General features: G+C 43.3%; 1 protein-coding gene across 1 annotated transcript in view; it reads left to right on the forward strand.

Moving 5' to 3' along the window:
- LOC116979501 (collagen alpha-1(IV) chain-like) overlaps window positions 1-13,324 on the forward strand; it is a 51,361-nt gene extending 38,037 nt beyond the window's left edge. The window contains exons 9-15 of the mRNA XM_033031010.1: window positions 1,907-2,013; window positions 4,794-4,968; window positions 6,228-6,317; window positions 7,377-7,595; window positions 9,538-9,712; window positions 11,101-11,209; window positions 13,184-13,324. Coding sequence (XP_032886901.1) covers window positions 1,907-2,013; window positions 4,794-4,968; window positions 6,228-6,317; window positions 7,377-7,595; window positions 9,538-9,712; window positions 11,101-11,209; window positions 13,184-13,324 — 1,016 coding nt within the window. The remainder of the gene's footprint in view (window positions 1-1,906; window positions 2,014-4,793; window positions 4,969-6,227; window positions 6,318-7,376; window positions 7,596-9,537; window positions 9,713-11,100; window positions 11,210-13,183) is intronic.
- The last annotated feature ends 7,194 nt before the right edge of the window (window positions 13,325-20,518 follow it).

The following is a 20,518-nucleotide window of genomic DNA, read 5'->3' on the forward strand; positions in this document are numbered from 1 at the left end:
GGCAGAGAATTCCAGAGATTCACCATTCTCTGTGTGAAAAATGTTTTTCTTATCTCGGTCCTAAAAGATTTCCCCCTTATCCTTAAACTGTGACCCCTTGTTCTGGACTTCCCCAACATCGGGAATAATCTTCCTGCATCTAGCCTGTCCAACCCCTTAAGAATTTTGTACGTTTCTATAAGATCCCCCCTCAATCTTCTAAATTCTAGCGAGTACAAGCCAAGTCTATCCAGTCTTTCTTCATATGAAAGTCCTGACATCCCAGGAATCAGTCTGGTGAACCTTCTCTGTACTCCCTCTATGGCAAGAATGTATTTTCTCAGATTAGGAGACCAAAACAGTACGCAATACTCCAGGTGTGGTCTCACCAAGACCCTGTACAACTGCAGTAGAACCTCCCTGCTCCTATACTCAAATCCTTTTGTTATGAATGCTAACATACCATTCGCTTTCTTCACTGCCAGCTGGACCTGCATGCCTACTTTCAATGACAGGTGTACCATGACACCCAGGTCTCATTGCGTCTCCCCTTTTCCTAATCGGCCACCATTCAGATAATAGCCTACTTTCCTGTTTTTGCCACCAAAGTAGATAACCTCACATTTATCCACATTATACTGCATCTGCCATGCATTTTCCCACTCACCCAACCTATCCAAGTCACCTTGCAGCCTCCTAGCATCCTCCTCACAGCTAACACTTCCCCCAAACTTCGTGTCATCCGCCAACTTGGAGATGTTGCATTCAATTCCCTCGTCCAAATCATTAATATATATTGTAAATAGCTGGGATCCCAGCACTGAGCCTTGCGGTACCCCACTAGTCACTAATTGATAAGTACAAAAGTGCAATGATTGTTGTGTAAGAATAGCAGACTTCATCGATGCACTATGCAGCCATTCACGTTACTGGCACCAACTTGCGCCCTTCAAATTTGAAAGTTCTGAAGAGTCTTATGTTGGCAGAAGCCCATTGTCCTGGCGGCATGATTGGGTCGGTGTTGCAGGGGTTGGCATAGCCTGGCGATGCTGCCGGTGTCTTCCATTGCTGCTCTGCCTGTCCGTGCTGCTGCAGATCTCGGCCAATCCATGCGCTGACCTCTGTGGGGCATTCGGTGACGCCTGATCCATGCGATCCCTGGGCAGCTGCAGGGCCGCCCGCGACCCACTTCACTGACACCTCGACCCAGGGACGCACCAGCCCCTCCCTCGCCTTGATCATTCACATGGTGTTTGCCCCTAAATTCTCATATATGATTCATTGGGACAAACTTATTTGTGCGCTTTTGAATAACAGTGTAAACATTTTAAGATATGATTAAGGACAGTTTACCTTCCACTGAAGTATATCAGTGGGTCAGGCACCATATGTGGAAAACATGACTGGAAGCGCGTGTCGTGTCTGGAAGTAGAATGACAGCTAAATGAATAGTATAATGGAAGAGTTAACTTATATAATACACTACACCAAACACAGAAATAGCCAATTCAGATTTTAGATGGGTAGGCGCATTGCCTTTTGTTCTTTTAACTATTGATTTAGACAATTTGCATTGTGTACATTTGCATAAGTATTGATAAAATACACATAATCCACATCCTTTCTGTAATGGGGCTACTAGAGCTACACACAATACCCAAAATGTGTCCAAACAAATTTTGATAAAGCTGCAACATGACTTCTTGACTCCTATACTCAATGCCTTGACCGATGAAGGCAAGCAAACCAAACGTCAGTTTCACCACTCTAAGCACAGGAACAGTTTGTACCTAGAGAACACCTCCACACACCTCTGAGAAGCATCAAATTGCTTCATGTTCAGATGAATACTTTTAACATGCGGATACTGTTAAGCAGATGAACAAGGCCTTGGACATTGAAATATTTGTGTATTGTCTTTCGACAGGAGAGAACGGAGATCAGGGTGATCTTGGAGCTGTTGGTGTGAGAGGAACACCAGGTCAGCCTGGTCAACATGGAAATCCCGGAATGATGGGCGACCCTGGAATCCGTGTATGGAATGGTCTTGTATACTAGTTGTGCCTATGGTGTTATCATATGTCACCACACTCTCCTAGAATCGTAGGGCTATAGAGCCGTACAGCACAGAAACAGACCCTTCAACCCAATAGTTCAGGTCAACCAAGTAACTTCACAGTTAATCTCAGATGCTTGCATCTGGCCTTCATCCCTCCAAACCCTACCCATCCATGTATTTGTCCAAGTAACTTTTAAATTTCATAATGTACCCATCTCTACCACTTCCGCTCATTCCATACCCTCTGTGCGAGAAAGATGCCCCCTCGGGTCCCTTTAAATCTTTCCCCTCTCACCTATTTACCTTATCTCTGCCCCCCGATGATTTTATAAACCTCAATAAGGTCACCGCTCATCCTCCTGCACTCCAGGGAAAAAGTCCGAACCTATCCAGCCTCTGCTGGTAACACAAACACTCCAGACCCAGTAACATTCTCGTAAATCTTTGTTGCACCTTTTTGAGTTTATTGGCATCTTTCCGAAACCAGAGTGACCAGAACTGTATACAATATTCTAAATGTGGCCGTACCAATACCTTGTACAGCTGTGACATGACATCCTAATTCCTGTACTCAATACCCTGACAGATAAAGGTAAATGTGCCAAAATCCTTCTCTACCATCCTGTTTGTGTTTCCACTTTAATGAAACAATGTACATGCATTCTCCAGGGCCCTATTATTTAAGATGTAACTCTGGCCCTGCTTTGACTTACCAAAATATAATACCTCACTTTGGTGTGAATTAAATTCCATCTGCCATTTCTCAATCGATTGGTCTAGATATTCATGATCCCATTGTAATCTTAAATAACCTTCTTCACTGTCCACTATACACCAATTTAAGTCCCATCCACAAACGTTGGTGCTGAGGAGTATGCAATATGCTACACCATAGCACGTCATGAAAGCCTCACCGTAAACCATGGCTTAATTATAGAGCATTCTCATGGGGTTAGGACATTGTGGTTTCATGTGTTGGTAAGCCCCTGTCCCACTTACGTGTCCTTGGCATGCTAATTACGCGACCTCGTGGTCGCATTGAGGCGCGACGGTCCCGCGAAGGTCGCGCGCGATTTCGTGCGCCCGCACAGCCGTTTGGAATGCGTGACGTCATTTGAAGATGGACACAAAATGCTGGAGTAACTCAGCGGGACGGGCAGCATCTCTGGAGAGAAGGAATGGGTGACGTCTCGTGTCGAGACTCTTCTTCAGTGAAAGAAGGGTCTTGACCCGAAACGTAACCCAGAGTTAGATTTAGCTCTTAGGGCTAAAGAAATCAAGAGATATGGAGAGAAAGCAGGAATGGGGTACTGATTTTGGATGAACAGCCATGATCATATTGAATGGCGGTGCAGGCTCGAAGGGCTGAATGGCTTACTCCTGCACCTATTTTCTATGTTTTTATGTTTCTAAAACATCGGCAGAATTTTACCTGTTGTGAAATTCTTTAAGGGATTCTGAGGCCCTAAGGTGTAATAAAAATGTTAAACCTCTTTATCCCAAGGAGCAGAGGAGCAGCAAGGATTCTTTAATTGCCAATCTCAACTGGGTCATTTTCAGTTGCACAGAAAATTGCAATGGTGATATTGGTCTTCTTAATGCTAAATTATCCTCTCTCCCATACCACTCCCCGCCATCCCCCGCTCGATGGATTTGCCCTATAACCAGAGCACCCTGAGGAATCTCATGCAGCTATAGAGCGAACTTGCACACAGAGAGCACCAAAGTCAGGAACGAGCCTGGAATTCAATTCAAGAACTGCTACTGCACAACTATTCAACATTGGTGCAAATGGCACTTTATAGGTGGACATGGGAACTTCTGAGGTCTACTGAATGGGTGGGACTGATCTGAAGAGAGATCCCCCACCAGCAGCCTAGAGAGTGGGACCAGGTTGAACTAAATGGCCAGATCTCACAATTCTCAGTAGACATCTGCAACATCTGTTTGAATTAGGCAATAACAATGAACCATATGTTTCAGTGGCAGTATCGGCCTTCCGCTGTGGGGCTGTAGGATGGTGCTGGTGGATGAGATGCATGGATGTTTAATCATCATGGGGTGTTGGGCAGCACTTAGAACCCTCGCCCTCAAGAAATAGTCCCATCTTAGTCCAGCACAGCTCCAGTCCTTGCAGGAAGCTCACTTGTATTTCCCACTCAAATTGCCCTGTAGAGCAAATATCATTTCCCAGTGATGTAGTTGGGGAGTAGACCTTTGTATCATGGTGATATGGTATGGAAATGGGTTCCATGACCAAGTAAGTCCAGGCTGACCATCAAGCACCCAGCTGCACTAATCTTGCTCCTGATATTTCCCAACTTGCCCCAGATCCTACCTCTCATCTACAAACTTGGCATCATTATATAATTGTCAGTTAAGCTACCAACCTATACATCTTTGGGATATGGGAGGAAATCAGATCACACAGGGAAAACCACGCTGTCACAGGAAGAACGTGCAAACTCCACAAAGACAGCATCAAAGATTGTACTTGATCCTGGGTTGCTGGAACTCCATCAGCTGCATCATTGAGCTGTCATCACATGTATGCTACAAAAGTACTCTTGTTGCCAAGAAGTGACAGCGAAAATTGAAACCAATAATAATCTAGTTGTTCTGGGCTGGAGTAGTAACCAAAGCAATTTTAACCAGCTATTCAGGTAAGGTTCAAATGAATTATTGCTGTATTTTTTGTTTTATTTCAGAAGTTTATAGTACTGTATTTTCTGTTGTATGTTTACATTTCCTGCAGGGTGAAGCTATGTTTGGATCTCCAGGAAACAAGGGTTTACTTGGTTTTCCGGGGCCTCCAGGTTTCCCAGGACCACGTGGACCTCCAGGAGTGGGCATTCGTGGTTCAGAAGGTCAACCAGGTCCTATGGGAGATGTTGGCTTTCCAGGACATCCAGGACATAACGGCATTAAAGGTCAAAGAGGTAACGTATCCTGAATATATCCATCTGTGAATTGAATTGCATATTCAATTGTACATGAGATATGCCATAGAGTCAGAGAGTGTGGAAACAGGCCCTTCGGCCCAACTTGCCCACAACGTTCAACATATCCCATCTACACAAGTCCCACTTGCCTGTGTTTGTCTCATATCTCTCTAATCTCATCCTATCCATGCCATATAAAGATAATTATTAAAACAGAAGATAATGTAACATAGGCCTGTCCCACTTAGGAGACCTCCACAGCAACCTCTGGTGACCTTGCCCGCCACCCATGGTCACTGCAAGGTCGCCACGAGATCACAGGAGGTTTTGATCACTCTCCCTAATGGTCGAAAGTGCTTTCCGCGTGGTTGAGGCTTTATCTAGGTTGCTGCTTTTTTTCCATCATGAATAAAACCGGCCTCGACTAAAAATAGGTTGCCGTTTGGCCGAAGGGCAGTGGAGTGGGGTTGCTATTTACTTACAGGCAGTCGAAGGCAGCCGTAGGCAAGCTCCTTCGCTGTCTTTAGTGTTATCTGAACATCCATTTTTAATCTACAGCCAATTAATGCAGAAATATGGTCATATATGAAATCTATTACTCATCACCATTGTTTTATTTTCTTTCTACAGGTGACTCCACCTGTACTCCAATCCCAGGTCCAGATGGTGCGAAAGGAATGCAGGGACCTCTAGGTATTAGGCTTTACATGGGATCAGCGGCAACACTATTCTTGGATCCATGGATAACATTCATGAACTTAATATCTAACTGTTGTTTAACTGATGGCGTGCCAGTTCCAACACAGTGAAAAGCAGAAGATAGACATAAAAATCTGGAATGACGTTCCAGGTCGATGCCCTCTTTCAGTCTGAGGGTCTTGACCTGAAATGTTTCCCATTCCTTCTCTCCAGCGATGCTGCCTGTCTCGCTGAGTTACTCCAGCTTTTTGTGTCTATCTTCAGTTTAAACCAGCATCTGCAGTTCCTTCCTACTTAGTGAAAAGCAGTGTCATTGCATGATTCGATAGCCATGTAAATGGATAGGATATGGAAGGACAGTTTTGAGAACCATCCAGTTCTGTCTTGGTGAACTGCGTAGTCATCAGTCCAAGTATAATACACAAGAAAAGGAACCTACGCCGCTGTTGTCCAGTTGGCAGTCATTGTTGTAATTCAGGTGAAGACTGAACTCATGCCATAACTCATCCATTCTTTTTTCCTTTCCTCAGGGCTGAAAGGTTATCCAGGGATACCTGGCAGACGAGGGCAGAATGGTTTAGATGGGCATAAAGGTGTCAAAGGCGATCCCGGCCTGACAATGCATCCTGGAGCACCAGGTGGGAACACAGGGAATATAAAATGTCAATCTGAATCACTACCGCTCCAATTCTCTAAAGACCCTGTCCCACTTTCCCGAGTTACTCACAAACTCTCCCGAGTTTTCCCCTTGATTCGAACTCGGAGAATTACGGTAATAGCCATTCGTAGGTACTCGGGGCTTTTTTTTTTAACTCGTGGACATTTTTCAACATGTTGAAAAAACGTCCCGACTTACCTGATGCCCCGAGTTCCTATGGCTGGCATTACGAGCCGCTACAAAACATGTACGGACTCCTACGGCCTTCTACGAGCTCGCTACCGACATTCCCCGAGTTCGAATCAAGGGGAAAACTCGGGAGAGTTCATGAGTAACTCGGGAAAGTGGGACAAGGTCTTAAAGCTCCTGATTTGTGTGTATTGCTGCAACTGGTAATAAAGGGAAAAGCTATGTGTATTGTGTTGCTGTGAGCTCATTTAAAGAGTTAAACATATCGAGCATTTACTGGTCATAGTTTCAACCTCTCGTCTTGGTTTGCATTAACAGCAATAACACTTCCCTGATGTTTTACCAAAGAAACACTAAATATACTTAGTATTGTCATTCAGAAGAAGAATGTTACCGTTTTGAATCTCTGCTTGCACTGGTTTACTCGATTTAAAACAGGACAGAGCTTGAAACTGAAATTAGCTTTCTCGAGTCCGACGCTGTTATTACCTCCTGCTGTTGCAATGGTGATTGTGGAACTTACAGATGCAGAGCAGCAGGACTATCAGGAAAAGCATTGATCAGTACAAAGAGCATCAAATGGTATTGCATTAATGCAGAAAGATGATTCTACATAAAATCTATTACTTGTTACCATTATTTTTTTCTTCTACTGGTGACTCCACCTGTCCTCTAACCCCAGGTCCTGATGATCAGGAAGGAATGCAGGGACCTCCAGGTACTTAGCTTTAAATAGGATCAACACCATCCCTACTCTTGGATCCATGCCTTGAAATCGTTTTCTCTTAGCTTCAGTTCTCTGTCTGTTTGTGGTCAGGGGGATAATTTGCAGCTTCATCCTTATTCTCAGGTTCCCAAGGATGCGTTGGTGACCCAGGTCCTCCTGGATCTCCTGGATCTTCTGAAAATGGAGCTCCAGGCCTTCAAGGACTTCAAGGTGTTCAAGGAGAAGCGGGTCTTCCTGGTGATCCAGGTGATGGCCTTCCAGGGCCTCCTGGACAAGCTGGAAGAGACGGTTTATTCGGTGCAAGAGGAGAGCCTGGAAGTCCTGGATCTCGAGGAGGACAAGGTAACTTTTAAAAGCAACGAAGCTGCCATCCCTGTGGAGAGTTATAGGTCATTATACACATCATTTCATTTCAAGTATTAAATGTAACTATGAATCAAACTTAATATTGATATTGAATAGTACTTTCAGTTTTTCATGTTTATTTCTTCAACACTACAAAAAATCTAAATGCATATTTTCTCAGATAGACCTTTTGCTACCATTCTAAATTTTATAGCCCAACTATGGAGAGAATGAAGGAGAAAAGTTATGAGTAAACTTGACTAACTTTTTGTTCATCTGTTTGCCTTTGAATAAAATGTAATGAATCTCTAATTTCCTGGACTTTTTCATTGATGGATATGCTAATTAATTAGTCATAGAGTGATACAGTGTGGAAACAGGCCCTTTGGCCCAATTTGCCCACACCAGCCAACATATCCCAACTACACTAGTCCCACCTGCCTGCATTTGGTCCATATCCCCCCAAACCTGTCCTATCCAAGTACATGTCTAACTGTTTATTAAATTATGGGATAGTCCCAGCCTCAACTATCTCCTCTGGCAGCTTATTCCATACACCCACCTCCGTTTGTGTGAAAAAGTTACCCCTCAGATTCCTATTAAATCTTTTCCCCTTCATCTTGAACCTATGTCCTCTGGTCCTCAATTCACGTACTCTGGGCAAGAGGCCGTGCATCTAACCGACCTATTCCTATCATGATTTTATACATTACAATAAGATCACTCCTCATCACCATCCTACTCCAAGGAATGGAGTTCCAGCCTCCTCAACTTCTCCCTATAGCTCTCTAGCTTTGGCAACATCCTTGTAAATCTTTTCTGTACCCTTTCCAGCTTGACAACATCTTTTCTATAACATGGTGGCCAGAACTGAACACAATATTCTAAATGAGGCCTCACCTACATCTTATACAACTGCAACATGACCTCCCAACTTCTATACTCTGATGGATGAAGGCCAATGTGCCAAATGCCTCTTTGCTACCCTATCTAACTGGACTCCACCTTCAAGGAACGATGCACCTGCACTCCTTGTTCCCTCTGCTCTACAACATTACCCAGAGCCTACCATCCACTGTGTAGATCCTGCCCATGTTAGACTTCCCAAAATGCAACACCTCACATTGCTCTGTATTAAATTCTATCAACCATTCCTCAGCCCACCTGGCCAATCGATCAAGATCGTGCTGCAATTTTTCACAACTATCTTCACTACTTGCAAAATCATCCACTTTTGTATCATCTGCAAACTTGCTAATGAGAACCCTGTATGTTCTCATCCAAATCATTGATGTAGATGGCAAACAGTAACGGGCCCAGCACCGAACCCTAAGACACACCACCAGTCACTCAGGATAATGAATTATTTATAATGTATTTGCCAGTTTCAAATCATTTGGTTTGCTTCTTAGTTATATTGGCTTTCTGAGCATTTTGTGGTTTCTTTTTCATCCCTTACCCTTTCCAATTGATCGCGGCATTGAGATTTCAACTTATGATTTTTGTACAGAGCAAGCATACTCATGATTTTTGTACAGAGCAAGCATACTCATGGTTTGAACATCCTTCATGCACTCATTTTAAAACTTAACAAATGCATTTTCAATGAATTTGTATGCAGATTATTTTAACAAAACCAGTAACACATTTAATGATCTGCTCTTATTTAGTTAAAATAGATATTCAGCATTTGTCTGTGCATTGAGGAATTTCTTTATATGTTGCTTTATTGGAAATTAATGATAAGTGTATGTAACCTTATGAAAGTGACTTTATGAAATTCTCTGTGGGAATTATGCGTTTTAAAACAATTTAAATCTGCGGCAAAAATAACACATGAATATATATACTAAATGTTTCCACTTTGTGGTTATTGTGTTGCAGTTCAGCTTATTATCCAGTCTCTGTTCTGAATTACTTGTTCTTGTCATTTTTTCAGGAAACAATGGAGTCCCTGGATTGCCAGGACTTAAAGGATTGCAAGGCAAGAGAGGCCTGGCAGGAGTGTTGGGGGATCCTGGTTTTCCAGGTGACCAGGTGAATGGAGATCCAGGTCCACCTGGGCCTCCAGGACGTCCAGGTTTACGTGGCCCCCAAGGTGAAGGCTTATTTGAGTTTTGTTTCCTAACTGCATGGGCAGAAGCTGACTTGCGTTAGGAGATGCTTCGCCCAAACTAACCTGTTGTCCGTTCATGCCTCTATCTCCTACTTTCCCTCTGTCACTTTTGTCACTTCACCTGTCTTGCCTGCACCCTGTCACAGACCTTTCCTCTTTGTTCGCTCCTCCCCCCCCCCCCTCTTTCTTCTCATCTTGAAAATGGTTTTATCTCTCGTTTCTCTATCAACATGAAATGTGAAGATTGTTTCTCCCTCCATAGATGCTGCCTGGCCTGCAGAATATTGCCATGCTTTCTATTTTGTTTCAGATGTCTTGCATCTGCAGTATTTTGCTTTCACCTTAAGGGACTGAATGTAGAATTCTAACATAATTCATTAATAGTTTAGTTTAGTTTAGTTTAGAGAAACAGCGCGGAAACAAGCACTTCAGCCCATCGAGTCCGCACCGACCAGTGATCCCCGTACATTAACACTATCCTACACACCAAGGATAATTTACAATTTTTACCGGCCAATTAACATACAACCTTGTACGTCTTTGGAATGTGAGAGGAAACTGGAGCGCCCATGGAAAACCCACGCGGTCACAGGAAGAATGTACAAATTCCGTACAGACAGCACCCGTAGTCAGGATCTTGGGTGTCTTGTGCCGTAAGGCAGCAACTCTACCGCTGTGCCACCGACATGCCCCCCCATAATAATTGGGAGAGAGTATGGAAATAGAAATGAAACCCTCTACATTTGTCTGCGATCATTTCTATGACCAATCTTTGTCCCATTCCGCTTGAGAGGATGAGATAACCCTCTGTGATATTTAAATCAACCCGAAGAAAATGTAATTATAGTGAACCCAACAGTAAAATGAACCCCCCCCCCCCCCCCCCCCGAAACTCCTGGTCCCTCAGGCAAATCCTCTGGATCTGTCAGCCTCCTTTCCTCTCTGCCATCCCACCCAATTGTCCTTCTGCCTTATATCCACTCCCAGTCAATCCTTGGACTCACTCCCTCAGCCCACAGTCCGATCCATGACCCTTCTCAATTCCCAGGGCCACACCACACATTCCCCTGCTCTGGGCAAGTTGTTAAAATAAACGCAATAATATCATCCAGCCATTAAAATTGACAGATTTGTGAACTAGAAAAGAGTTGAAGGGAGAGGAAGAAAGTGGCATTGAAGCCAAGATCAGTCATGATCTTACTAAATGGTGGAGCAGACTAGATGACAGGATGAGCTGATGAACCAACCTCTGTTCCTGTCTTTTATGTTCAACTTTTTGATGTATGTAACATAAGTGACTGAATCGTGAACGTCTTTCCTGTTTCAGGAGTGTCTCTAAAAGGGTTTCTGGGAAACCCAGGTTCCTTGGGCACAGCAGTGATGAAGGGTATTCCAGGAATGTCTGGCAATCCAGGATTCCCAGGCCCAGTTGGCCAACAAGGTGAATCCGGTCCTGAGGGAACGAGGGGAAGACCCGGCACTCGTGGTTCTGCAGGTGGGTTTCGCTTTAGTTTGTTACTGTCACGTGAGGTACAGTGAAAAGCTATTTGTTGCGTGCTATCCAGTCGGCGAAAAATCTATACATGATTACAAGTGTGTAGGAAGGAACTGCAGGTGCAGGTTTACACCGAAGATGGGCACACAATGCTGGAGTAACTCAGCGGGTCAGGCAGCATCCCTGGAGAAAAGGAATATGTGATGTTTCGAGTCAAGATGAAAGGTCTTGATCCGAAACACCATCTATTCCTTTCCTCCGGAGATGCTGCTGGACCCGTTGTGTTACTCCAGCATTTTGAGGGGATAAACATGATTACAATCTAGACATCCACAGTGTACAGATACAGAATTAAGGGCATAATGTTTAGTGCAAGATAAAGTCCTGTAATGTCCAATTAAAGATAGTTCAAAGATCTCCAATGAGGTTGACAGGAGGTCAGGACCGCTCTCTGGATGGTGAGAGGCCAGTTCAGTTCTCAGGTTGTGTGAAATAATGGTGCTATCCAACAATGAGTCATTATGCAATGTTACACTTGCCTTCATGTTGACACAAGAATTTTCATAATCTCTCATCTATTGGATACTGAATTGATACTTGAGTAATCCAGCTCACCATGGCACAGTGGTAGAGCTGTTGCCTTGCAGCAAAATGCACCGCCAGAGACCCGGGTTCGATCCCGACTACGGGTGCTGTCTGTATGGAGTTTGTACGTTCTCCCCGTGATCTGGGTGGGTTTTCTCCGAGATCTTCGGTTTACTCCCACACTCCAAAGACGGACAGGTTTGTAGGTTAATTGACTTGATAAAAATGTAAAATTGTCCAAGTTGGCGATATGCAGAGTACTGCCCTGTCGACTACAAAATTCACAAGGTTCATCAACTGTGGTGAACCCCGCGTGTTCACCTTTTTCTGGTATAACGGAGCCACATGTAATTCGTAACAAACATCCCATCTGACACAGATCCAAATGCTATCCTTTAACCATTTCTTCTGGTTCTCTTTTACCCTGATTTTGTCAGCAGTTCAGTTCATGAAAGAACATTATTAGCAAACGAAAACTCTGGAAAGATGTACCATTGTCAAATCATTAACTTTATTCGTTGCTATTCAAGAATGGGATGAAAAGATTGACCTGGTCATTTAAAAATCTAAATAGGTTATCTTCCTAATCTTGAGTCAAACGCTAGTTTTACATTGAAGGTGTCGAGATATGTTTTCCTCCACAATAAATGTGTTCCCTTCTTCTTTAGAATGTGGGAGCATACTAAACATATACAATTTTCCACTTGATAAGAAAAACATTTCTGATTATATACACTTTCGCAAATGATCTCCAGTAGCATAGATATACCAAATTTTCCAATCTCTCTCACTCTCAATTTCTACCACATAACACATACACACATCTTTCTGGGTAACACATATCTATTTTTTTCATTTTCTTTCTCTCTGTCTGAGGCGTGCATGCACACAAGTATAATATTTCCTAATAACACAAACCAAATTCCTCATTCTCTGTGAAGATAGACATACAATGCTGGAGTAACTCAGCGGGTCAAGCAAGGGCTGACTATCAGTCTGAGGAAGGGTCTTGACCCAAAATGTCACCTATTCCTTTTCTCCAGAAATGTTACCTGGCCTGCTGGGTTACTCCAGCATTTTGTGTCTATCTTCGGTGTAAACCAGCATCTGCAGTTCCTTCCTACACATCCTCCCCATTCTCTCTCTCACTCTCTCACTCTGCCATTCAGAAGGATCTCTGCTTTGAAGATTGTGCTGACACTTTACAGGATAATGACACCAAAGGATTCATCAATGGCATGTGCAGACTTGCTTCCTAAGTCTTTAGCAAATGCAAGTAGCTCGCTGGGATGTTCTGGGTATCTTATTGTAATATTCAAGGCAGCTCTGACAATGTATGTGTTTTTATATTTAATTCATTTACTTGAGCCTCTCTCCTTTGTGTATTAGGCAGCGTTGGCAGCCAAGGTATTTCGGGGTTTGCAGGAGTACCAGGTCCTCAGGGACTTCCAGGCCTTCCTGGACAACATGGTCCAAATGGGGATGATGGAACGACAGGCTCTGATGGAGAGAAAGGAGTTCCTGGAATGAAAGGTACGGGACATTGGACGTTAGACTGACATGATGTTTCTAGCTAGGTTTGGTGTTTTCTTCCAACTCATCCATGTAATAAGAGACACAAGAGACTGCCATTGCTGGAATCTTACCTACATTCCATCTCACCTCCATTCAAAGCCTCCAATAGGCCTTCCAGGTTAGACAAAGGTTTACATGTACCTCCCTTTCCTCTCATATCTATCTACCAGCAATTACCCCTCTACTCCATCAGTCTGGAGAAGGGTCCCGACCCGAAACATCGTTGGTCCATTTTCCTCCACTGTTGCTGCCTGGCCCATTGAGTTCCTCCAGCAGTTTGATTATTTTTTACCCATTAAGATACAAGATACATTTATTTGTCACATGTGCCAGATGGCACAGTGAAATGAGATAACCATACAGCCATACAATAAAAATAAAGAACGCAACACACGATAGAATTCAACATAAAAACATCCTCACACAGCAGAATCAAAGTTTCCCACTGTGAGGGAAGGCACCAAAGTCAGTCTCTTCATACTTTGATTATACTGAATAACAAAAGTGTTTGGACTGGTACTTAGATGGAAAAGGTGTGGACGGATATAGTGCTAATGTGGGCAAATGGGATAAATGTCATCATCGCACTGGCATGGATGAGGTGGGACTGTCTTCCCCGGGAAACAGACTGTGACTAATAATCTTATCTGTGCCCCTCATGATTTTAGTTACCGTATGTCTATAAGTTAACCTGATCCATAGGCCCCAAGAGAATATCTGGAGCAGGAATGGAAATCGCGCAGTGCTTTGGCATGTCCGGATATTGTGAAATTTGTTATATGAATGCTAATCTACTGGATTTTTTAAAATTACACCATTAAGAAAGGAATAACTGCTTTGTTTCAGGAGCCATCGGGGAACCAGGAGAAAAGTCAGCACCAAATATAATTTATATAAAAGGTGATCGTGGAATCCCAGGCATTCCTGGAGAATTTGGATTTACAGGATCAAGAGGTAAGGAGAGACCTCGACTTAACATGAAACATAGAACAGTACAGCACAGGAACAGCCCCTATTTGACCCACAATGTCCGTGTCAAACACGATGCCAAGCTAAACTTATCTCCTCTATCTTCACATGACCCACACCCCTCCATCTGCTTATCTAAAAGCCTCTTAAGTGCCACTATTGCATCTGCCTCTACCACGACCCCTGGCAGCATGTTCCAGGTACGTCTCCTTTAAACTTTGCCCCTTCACCTTAAAGCTATGCCCACAAATCATAGGTCATACTCTAATGGGATTAGACGCGTCAGTCCAACTCACCCTTGCGACCAAGATGCCCCATCTACACTAGTCCTACCTACCCACGTTTAATCCATATCCCTCTAAACCATTCCTCTCCATGCACCTGTCCGAATGCCTTTTTAATGTTGTTTATCTGCCTCAACGACCTCCTTTGACAGCTCATTCTATATACCCACCACTCTTGGCATTACTCTTGCCACCCTGGGAAAGACGTTCTGACTGTCTACCCTATCTACGCCTTTCATAATTTAATATACTTTTATCAGGTTTCACCTCAGCTTCCGGCGCTCCCGAGAAAACAATCCAAGTTTATCCAACCTCTCCTTATAGCTAGTGCCTCTAATCCAGGCAGCATTCTGGAAAACCTATTTTGCACCATCTCAAAGGCTCCACACCCTTTCTGTGAAGGGGCAGCCGGAACTATACGCAATACTTCAAATGCGGCCTAACCAATAAAGCTGGACCATGCCATTAAATATTTCCACAGTGCAGTGATCAGGTGGGGAGATCTGGACTAACAGGTGGACCAATGCCAACCAGTACATCTGCTCAGAACTGTAGCTGCATCGTGAGCTTGATGTCTGTCACTGAGGCAAGCTATCCTTACTTGTCGAAGCCCAGCTCTGTTACTGTGCTGTGCTATTTTATAGTCCTGCCTGCAAGAGTGCATATATTTTTGTGTATATATATATATCACTAATACATAATTGCAACTCTTTCAGGTGAAAAGGGCTTTCCTGGCATTCCAGGAATCCCTGGTTTCCCTGGTAGGCCTGGTTTACCAGGATCCAAGAAAGGCTTACCTGGGATGTGGGGCCCAACAGGACCAGCCGGACGACAGGGTTCAATGGGACCAAAAGGTCAAAGAGGTATCATTGGATTTCCTGGAATGAATGGTGAGAAAGTAAGTCTTTGATTGAATAGAATTGCTTCATCTGATTCCTGCTGTAATATCAAAACAGACGCTGGTAATGGATTCGAGGTGATTTCAACTTGTGGTTTATTTGCATTTAGGGGGACAGTGGAGAATGCGGAATTCCTGGATTACCGGGGACCTCAGGTTGTAAAGGAGCGAAAGGTATGAGTGTACAAGAGTAGCTCCTCAGAAGGTATCAGTGGACACGTGGGTTCCTGGTTAGGACATGACGTACACTCGTCCCATGTAGTTAACAGTCACTCTTCCTGAATGGAGGCCTCAGGTTTGAAATACTTGACCTCTGCAGCTCAAATGAGCATGATTTAGTTTAGCTTGGTCTAGTTTCGTTTAGAGATACAGTGTGGAAACAGGCTCTTCAGCCCACCGAGTCCACACCGACCAATGATCACCCGTACACACTAGGGACAATCCAACACACTAGGGACAAGTTACAAAAGCCAATTAACCTACAAACTTGCATGTCTTTGGAATGGGAGGAAACCGGAGCACCCAGAGAAAACCCTTGCAGTCACATGGAGAACATGCAAACTCCATACCGACAGCACCCGCAGTCAGGATCGAACTGCTGTAAGGCAGCAACTCTACCTCTGCACACTGTGCTGCCGCATTTGGCATCTTAGCTTCTAGTCAGGTAAATGTTCATAAACGTATGTTTTTGTGTTTAGAAGAATGAGGGGTGACCTTATTGGAACTTGCGGGATCCTCGGGAAATATGACAGAGAAGATGCCAAGATGTTTCCACCAGTAGGAGGCGCTCAAACGGGTGACATCATTTAATTTCAGGATTAGGACCCAGATATTTAACGCCAAGATACATAGATATTTCCTCTCATAGAGGATAGTGAATCTCAGAAATTCTTTACCCTTCAGAGGGTTGCAGTGGTTAGATCATTAAAATAATTTAAAGTGAGGTAGATAGTTAAGAAAGATCAGGGAATTGTGTGCTTAGAGTTTAGAGATACAGCATGAAAACAGGCCCTTCGGCCCAGCGAAACCATGCTGAACATCGATCACCCATTCACACTAGATCTATGTTATCGTTATTCCCACCTCCACATCCACTCCGGACACATTAAGGACAATTTTTGGAATGGAGGCTAATTCACCTACAAACTGTCCACCTTTGGAAACACAGAGGAGCAGAAGGATTCTGAGGTAGTTTGGCTATGGTCACATTGAATGTTGGGGCAATCTTGAGGGCCTGGTAGTCTCGTTCCTGCTCCTGTTTTCTTTCATTTTTCCATGCTTGGAGATTTGCCCCGATCATTCAATGTGTAAAAGTACTGCCTCATTTATCATGAATCCCCACTCCCACCACTGTGAAGTTCCAGATCAGGCCGAGCTCAGGGTTCCAAACGGGAAGAAGACATCACCTGGATTCTCCACTGCTGCTGACGTTGCAGGCAGACAGATAGGAATTGGGAAAGAGTTGGATCGAATGATTCCCAGTCTCAGGTGGAATTAAAATCAATGTCCATATAGAAGTCTCCCTCTCTCCATAGCCACATCCATTGGGTTGTTGAGCTGACAAATTCGTACGATAATAAATAGCAGATAACAGAATTGGGAAAGGAGGATATAATGCTTAACATAACTTGAAATTAGAGATAAAAATGAATGTTTCTTAAAAGAGCATGTTCACAATCCAATGAAAGAAGAAATATTTATCTCTTATCGAACAAGATCAGCCTGCTAGTATTTCTAATTGGCCATTTTATTAAAAGCTTCCTCTAAAAGTAAACCACCAATGCATCTTTCACCAGGTGACCCGGGGGAATCTATTAATTTGAAGGCATTGCCTGGACCGAAAGGGCAGATTGGTGATTCTGGATTGCCAGGTAAGTTATTTCTTTCCAAGAATCAGCATCTCCAGCTACTGGGCACCATCCATGGACACATTGTCTCTGCATTTGAATCCAGCACTAACTGAGGTGAATGTGGACCCAGTGCAATGAATTAACTTCAGGTTTTCTCCTTACCTGCAGTTTTGAAAGAAGAGTAACCGAGACCCCAGAGAGACATTTGAAACCACTGGCATTGTTTTGTTTTCTAAGACTTCCATTTATTTTCCAGCAAAATGACTGTGGACAAATGAAACATCATGGAATTATTATATTATTATATCAATAACAAGGAACTGCAGATGCTGGTTTATACCAAAGATAGACAGAAAATGTGTAGGAAGGAACTGCAGATGCTGGTTTAAATCGAAGATAGACACAAGCTGGGGTAACTCAGTGGGTTGGAACCGTTTTTAAGGCTGATTGTAGGGGTGGGGGCATGGGGGCGGGGGGTGAAAGAAAACTGGGAAGGAGATGCGGCAGGACAGAGCATGGCCGGTAATGTGAACACAGGCGGGGGGTTCAGTTGGTGGGCAGATTGGTGGACAAATGCCAGAGATGAGGAGGCAGGTGTGAAGCGGAGAGGATAAAGAGTTGAATTATTGAAGTTGAGTTGAATGGAATTATTATTCTCTGTACCTTCAGACCTTTTTACATCTGTGTCACTTCTCTCCTCTTTCGTCTTTTTCACATCTGTAATAAATGACATCCATTACATCTGCATTTCTATTTTCGTCCCCTAATGGTCCGTTAACAGTTCTCATTGCTTCCTGTCACACCTACAAGTCTGGTGCTATCCGCAAATGTTGATCTTGCATATCCAAATCATTTATAAGTCAGGATTACAACCACCATTACAAGCCTCTGGTCTTAGCATGAAGCCCTGGTATTTATCTTTACCACAACTCTTGGTTTATGTTTGGGTTATTGAATGGGGACTATCAGCCATGATCGCAATGAATGGCGGTGCTGGCTCGAAGGGCTGAATGGCCTCCTCCTGCACCTATTTTCTATGTTTCTATGTTCTTAAGATAATCATTGTACCACATTGCTATGGACCCCTTTGTCTCCATGGCCCTCTACCTTGCTTATGGCCCCTCTGTTGGAAGGGCAGGGGACATTATCACTTGTCTTCTGAAGATTTCAGTAGATAGCACCCACAGCATTTATCTCGTCAGTTTTACCTCATGAAAATTTTCAAATGTCAATGAACCACACGCCTTTGATTAAAAGTCCTTAATGAAAACATAAAACGTTGGAAATATTTTGCAGGTTAGGGAAGAGAAACAGAGGCAACATTTCAGATTGAAGACCCTTCATCAGAACTGCAAAGGAGAGAAAAGAAGCTCTGTCTCCGACTCAAAATGTTGACAGTTTCCCTTCCTACAAACACCGCCTGACCCGCTGAGTGATTCCAGCATTTTCAGCTTTTGTTTTAGATTTTCAGCACCTGATTTTATTTTCCCCAATTTTCGAGAAAAGAGTCTCCACCCTTAGATTAGGGCATTCAGCTTGATTCGATCCTGACATTCACCTGACATGCAACCTAAATCAACCTCTGTTATTTCATCAAATTCATGATCTTCTTTGTCATTTATGGCATTCTTGCCTTGCCCTTACTCTCCCAACCAAGAGTCAAGAGTGTTTTATTGTCATATGTTCCAGATAGAACATTGTAATTCTACATGCACTCCTATGGGAAGTTGCCCTGTCTAGACCTGAGATATCCCTGGTTTATAGATATTAAATACATTGTTCAAGGATTTACCTAACAACTGCTCAATGACAGATAAGACTAACTTGTCTCGTTTCCCATTAGACAAAGGCACACATCACAAACCACCCGATATTTGGATTGTGAAAAAAAGCTACAGATGCTGGAAATCTGAAATAAAAACAGAAAATGCAGGAAACACTCATCAGGTCAAACTGTACCTCTCAAAAAACCCAAAGCTACTAATGAGATTAAAGATCTGCCCACAATACTGTTGCTGCCTGACCTGCTGAATATTTCCAGACCATTTCATTGGCTTAATAGTTTATATATTTTAAAACTGTGGTACACCAGTCAGCCTGCTTAATATTATCAATTTGTTTGGCACGACATAATTACCATACTGATCTAGAAATATTTCCCATGGATGAGTGTGGCGTTTTCTTGAACATGGAGTTTAGTCATGTTGCCAGGGTGGAGTGGAGTTCCATTTAAGGGCCTGTCCCACTTTCCCGAGTTATTTACAAATTCTCCAAGTTTTCAAACTCGCAGAATGTTCGTAACGAGCCCATGGGAGGACGTTGGAGTCCGTGGATATATAGTAGCGGCTCGTTATGCCAGCAGTAGGTACTCGGGGCATCAGGTAAGCCGGGACGTTTTTTCAGCATGATGAAAAATGTCCACGAGTAAAACAAAAATAGCCCCGAGTACCAACGGCTGGCATAACGAGCCGCTACGATATATCCACGGACTCCTACGGCCTCCCACGGGCTCGTTACGAACATTCTGCGAGTTTGAAAACTCGGGAGAATTCGTGAATAACTCGGGAAAGTGTGACAGGCCCTTTAGCAGTTTTACTTTTAATCTGATCAATGATTCATGAGGAAATATGCAATAATAAGGTCAGATATCTAATGGTAGAAAATAATGTGCTTCACAGGGTTACGGTCAACCAAATTCTTAAAATGCAATATTGGAGTTGAAATAATGATCATTTAGAACATACACATCAAACATAGAACAGCACAGCTCACGAACAGGCCGTTCAGCCATAATGTCTGTGCCAAACATGATGGGAAGTTAATCTAATTTCCTCTGCCTGCACGTGATCTTTGTCACCTTAATTCCATAGATATCCATGTGCCATTTAGAAATAAGATAAGAAGAATGCGGTGAGTGTGTTGAAGCATTATCAGAAGATATTCAGTGTAGTACGTCACAGGACATGCTAGAAAGATTCAAGTGTGAAGCATGTTAGGAATAATAATAGCATGGATAGAAATTAGCTGAAGAATAGGGAAGAAATAATTGAAAATGATTGGAAGTGGTGACTCCAAGCTTCAGTGTTTTATTCAGTCAACTTTTGATCGCAGCATGTTCCTAACTTTGAATGTAAATATGCCAATCTCC

The sequence above is a fragment of the Amblyraja radiata genome, chromosome 13 (genome assembly GCF_010909765.2).
Source record: "Amblyraja radiata isolate CabotCenter1 chromosome 13, sAmbRad1.1.pri, whole genome shotgun sequence".
Lineage (NCBI taxonomy): Eukaryota > Metazoa > Chordata > Chondrichthyes > Rajiformes > Rajidae > Amblyraja > Amblyraja radiata.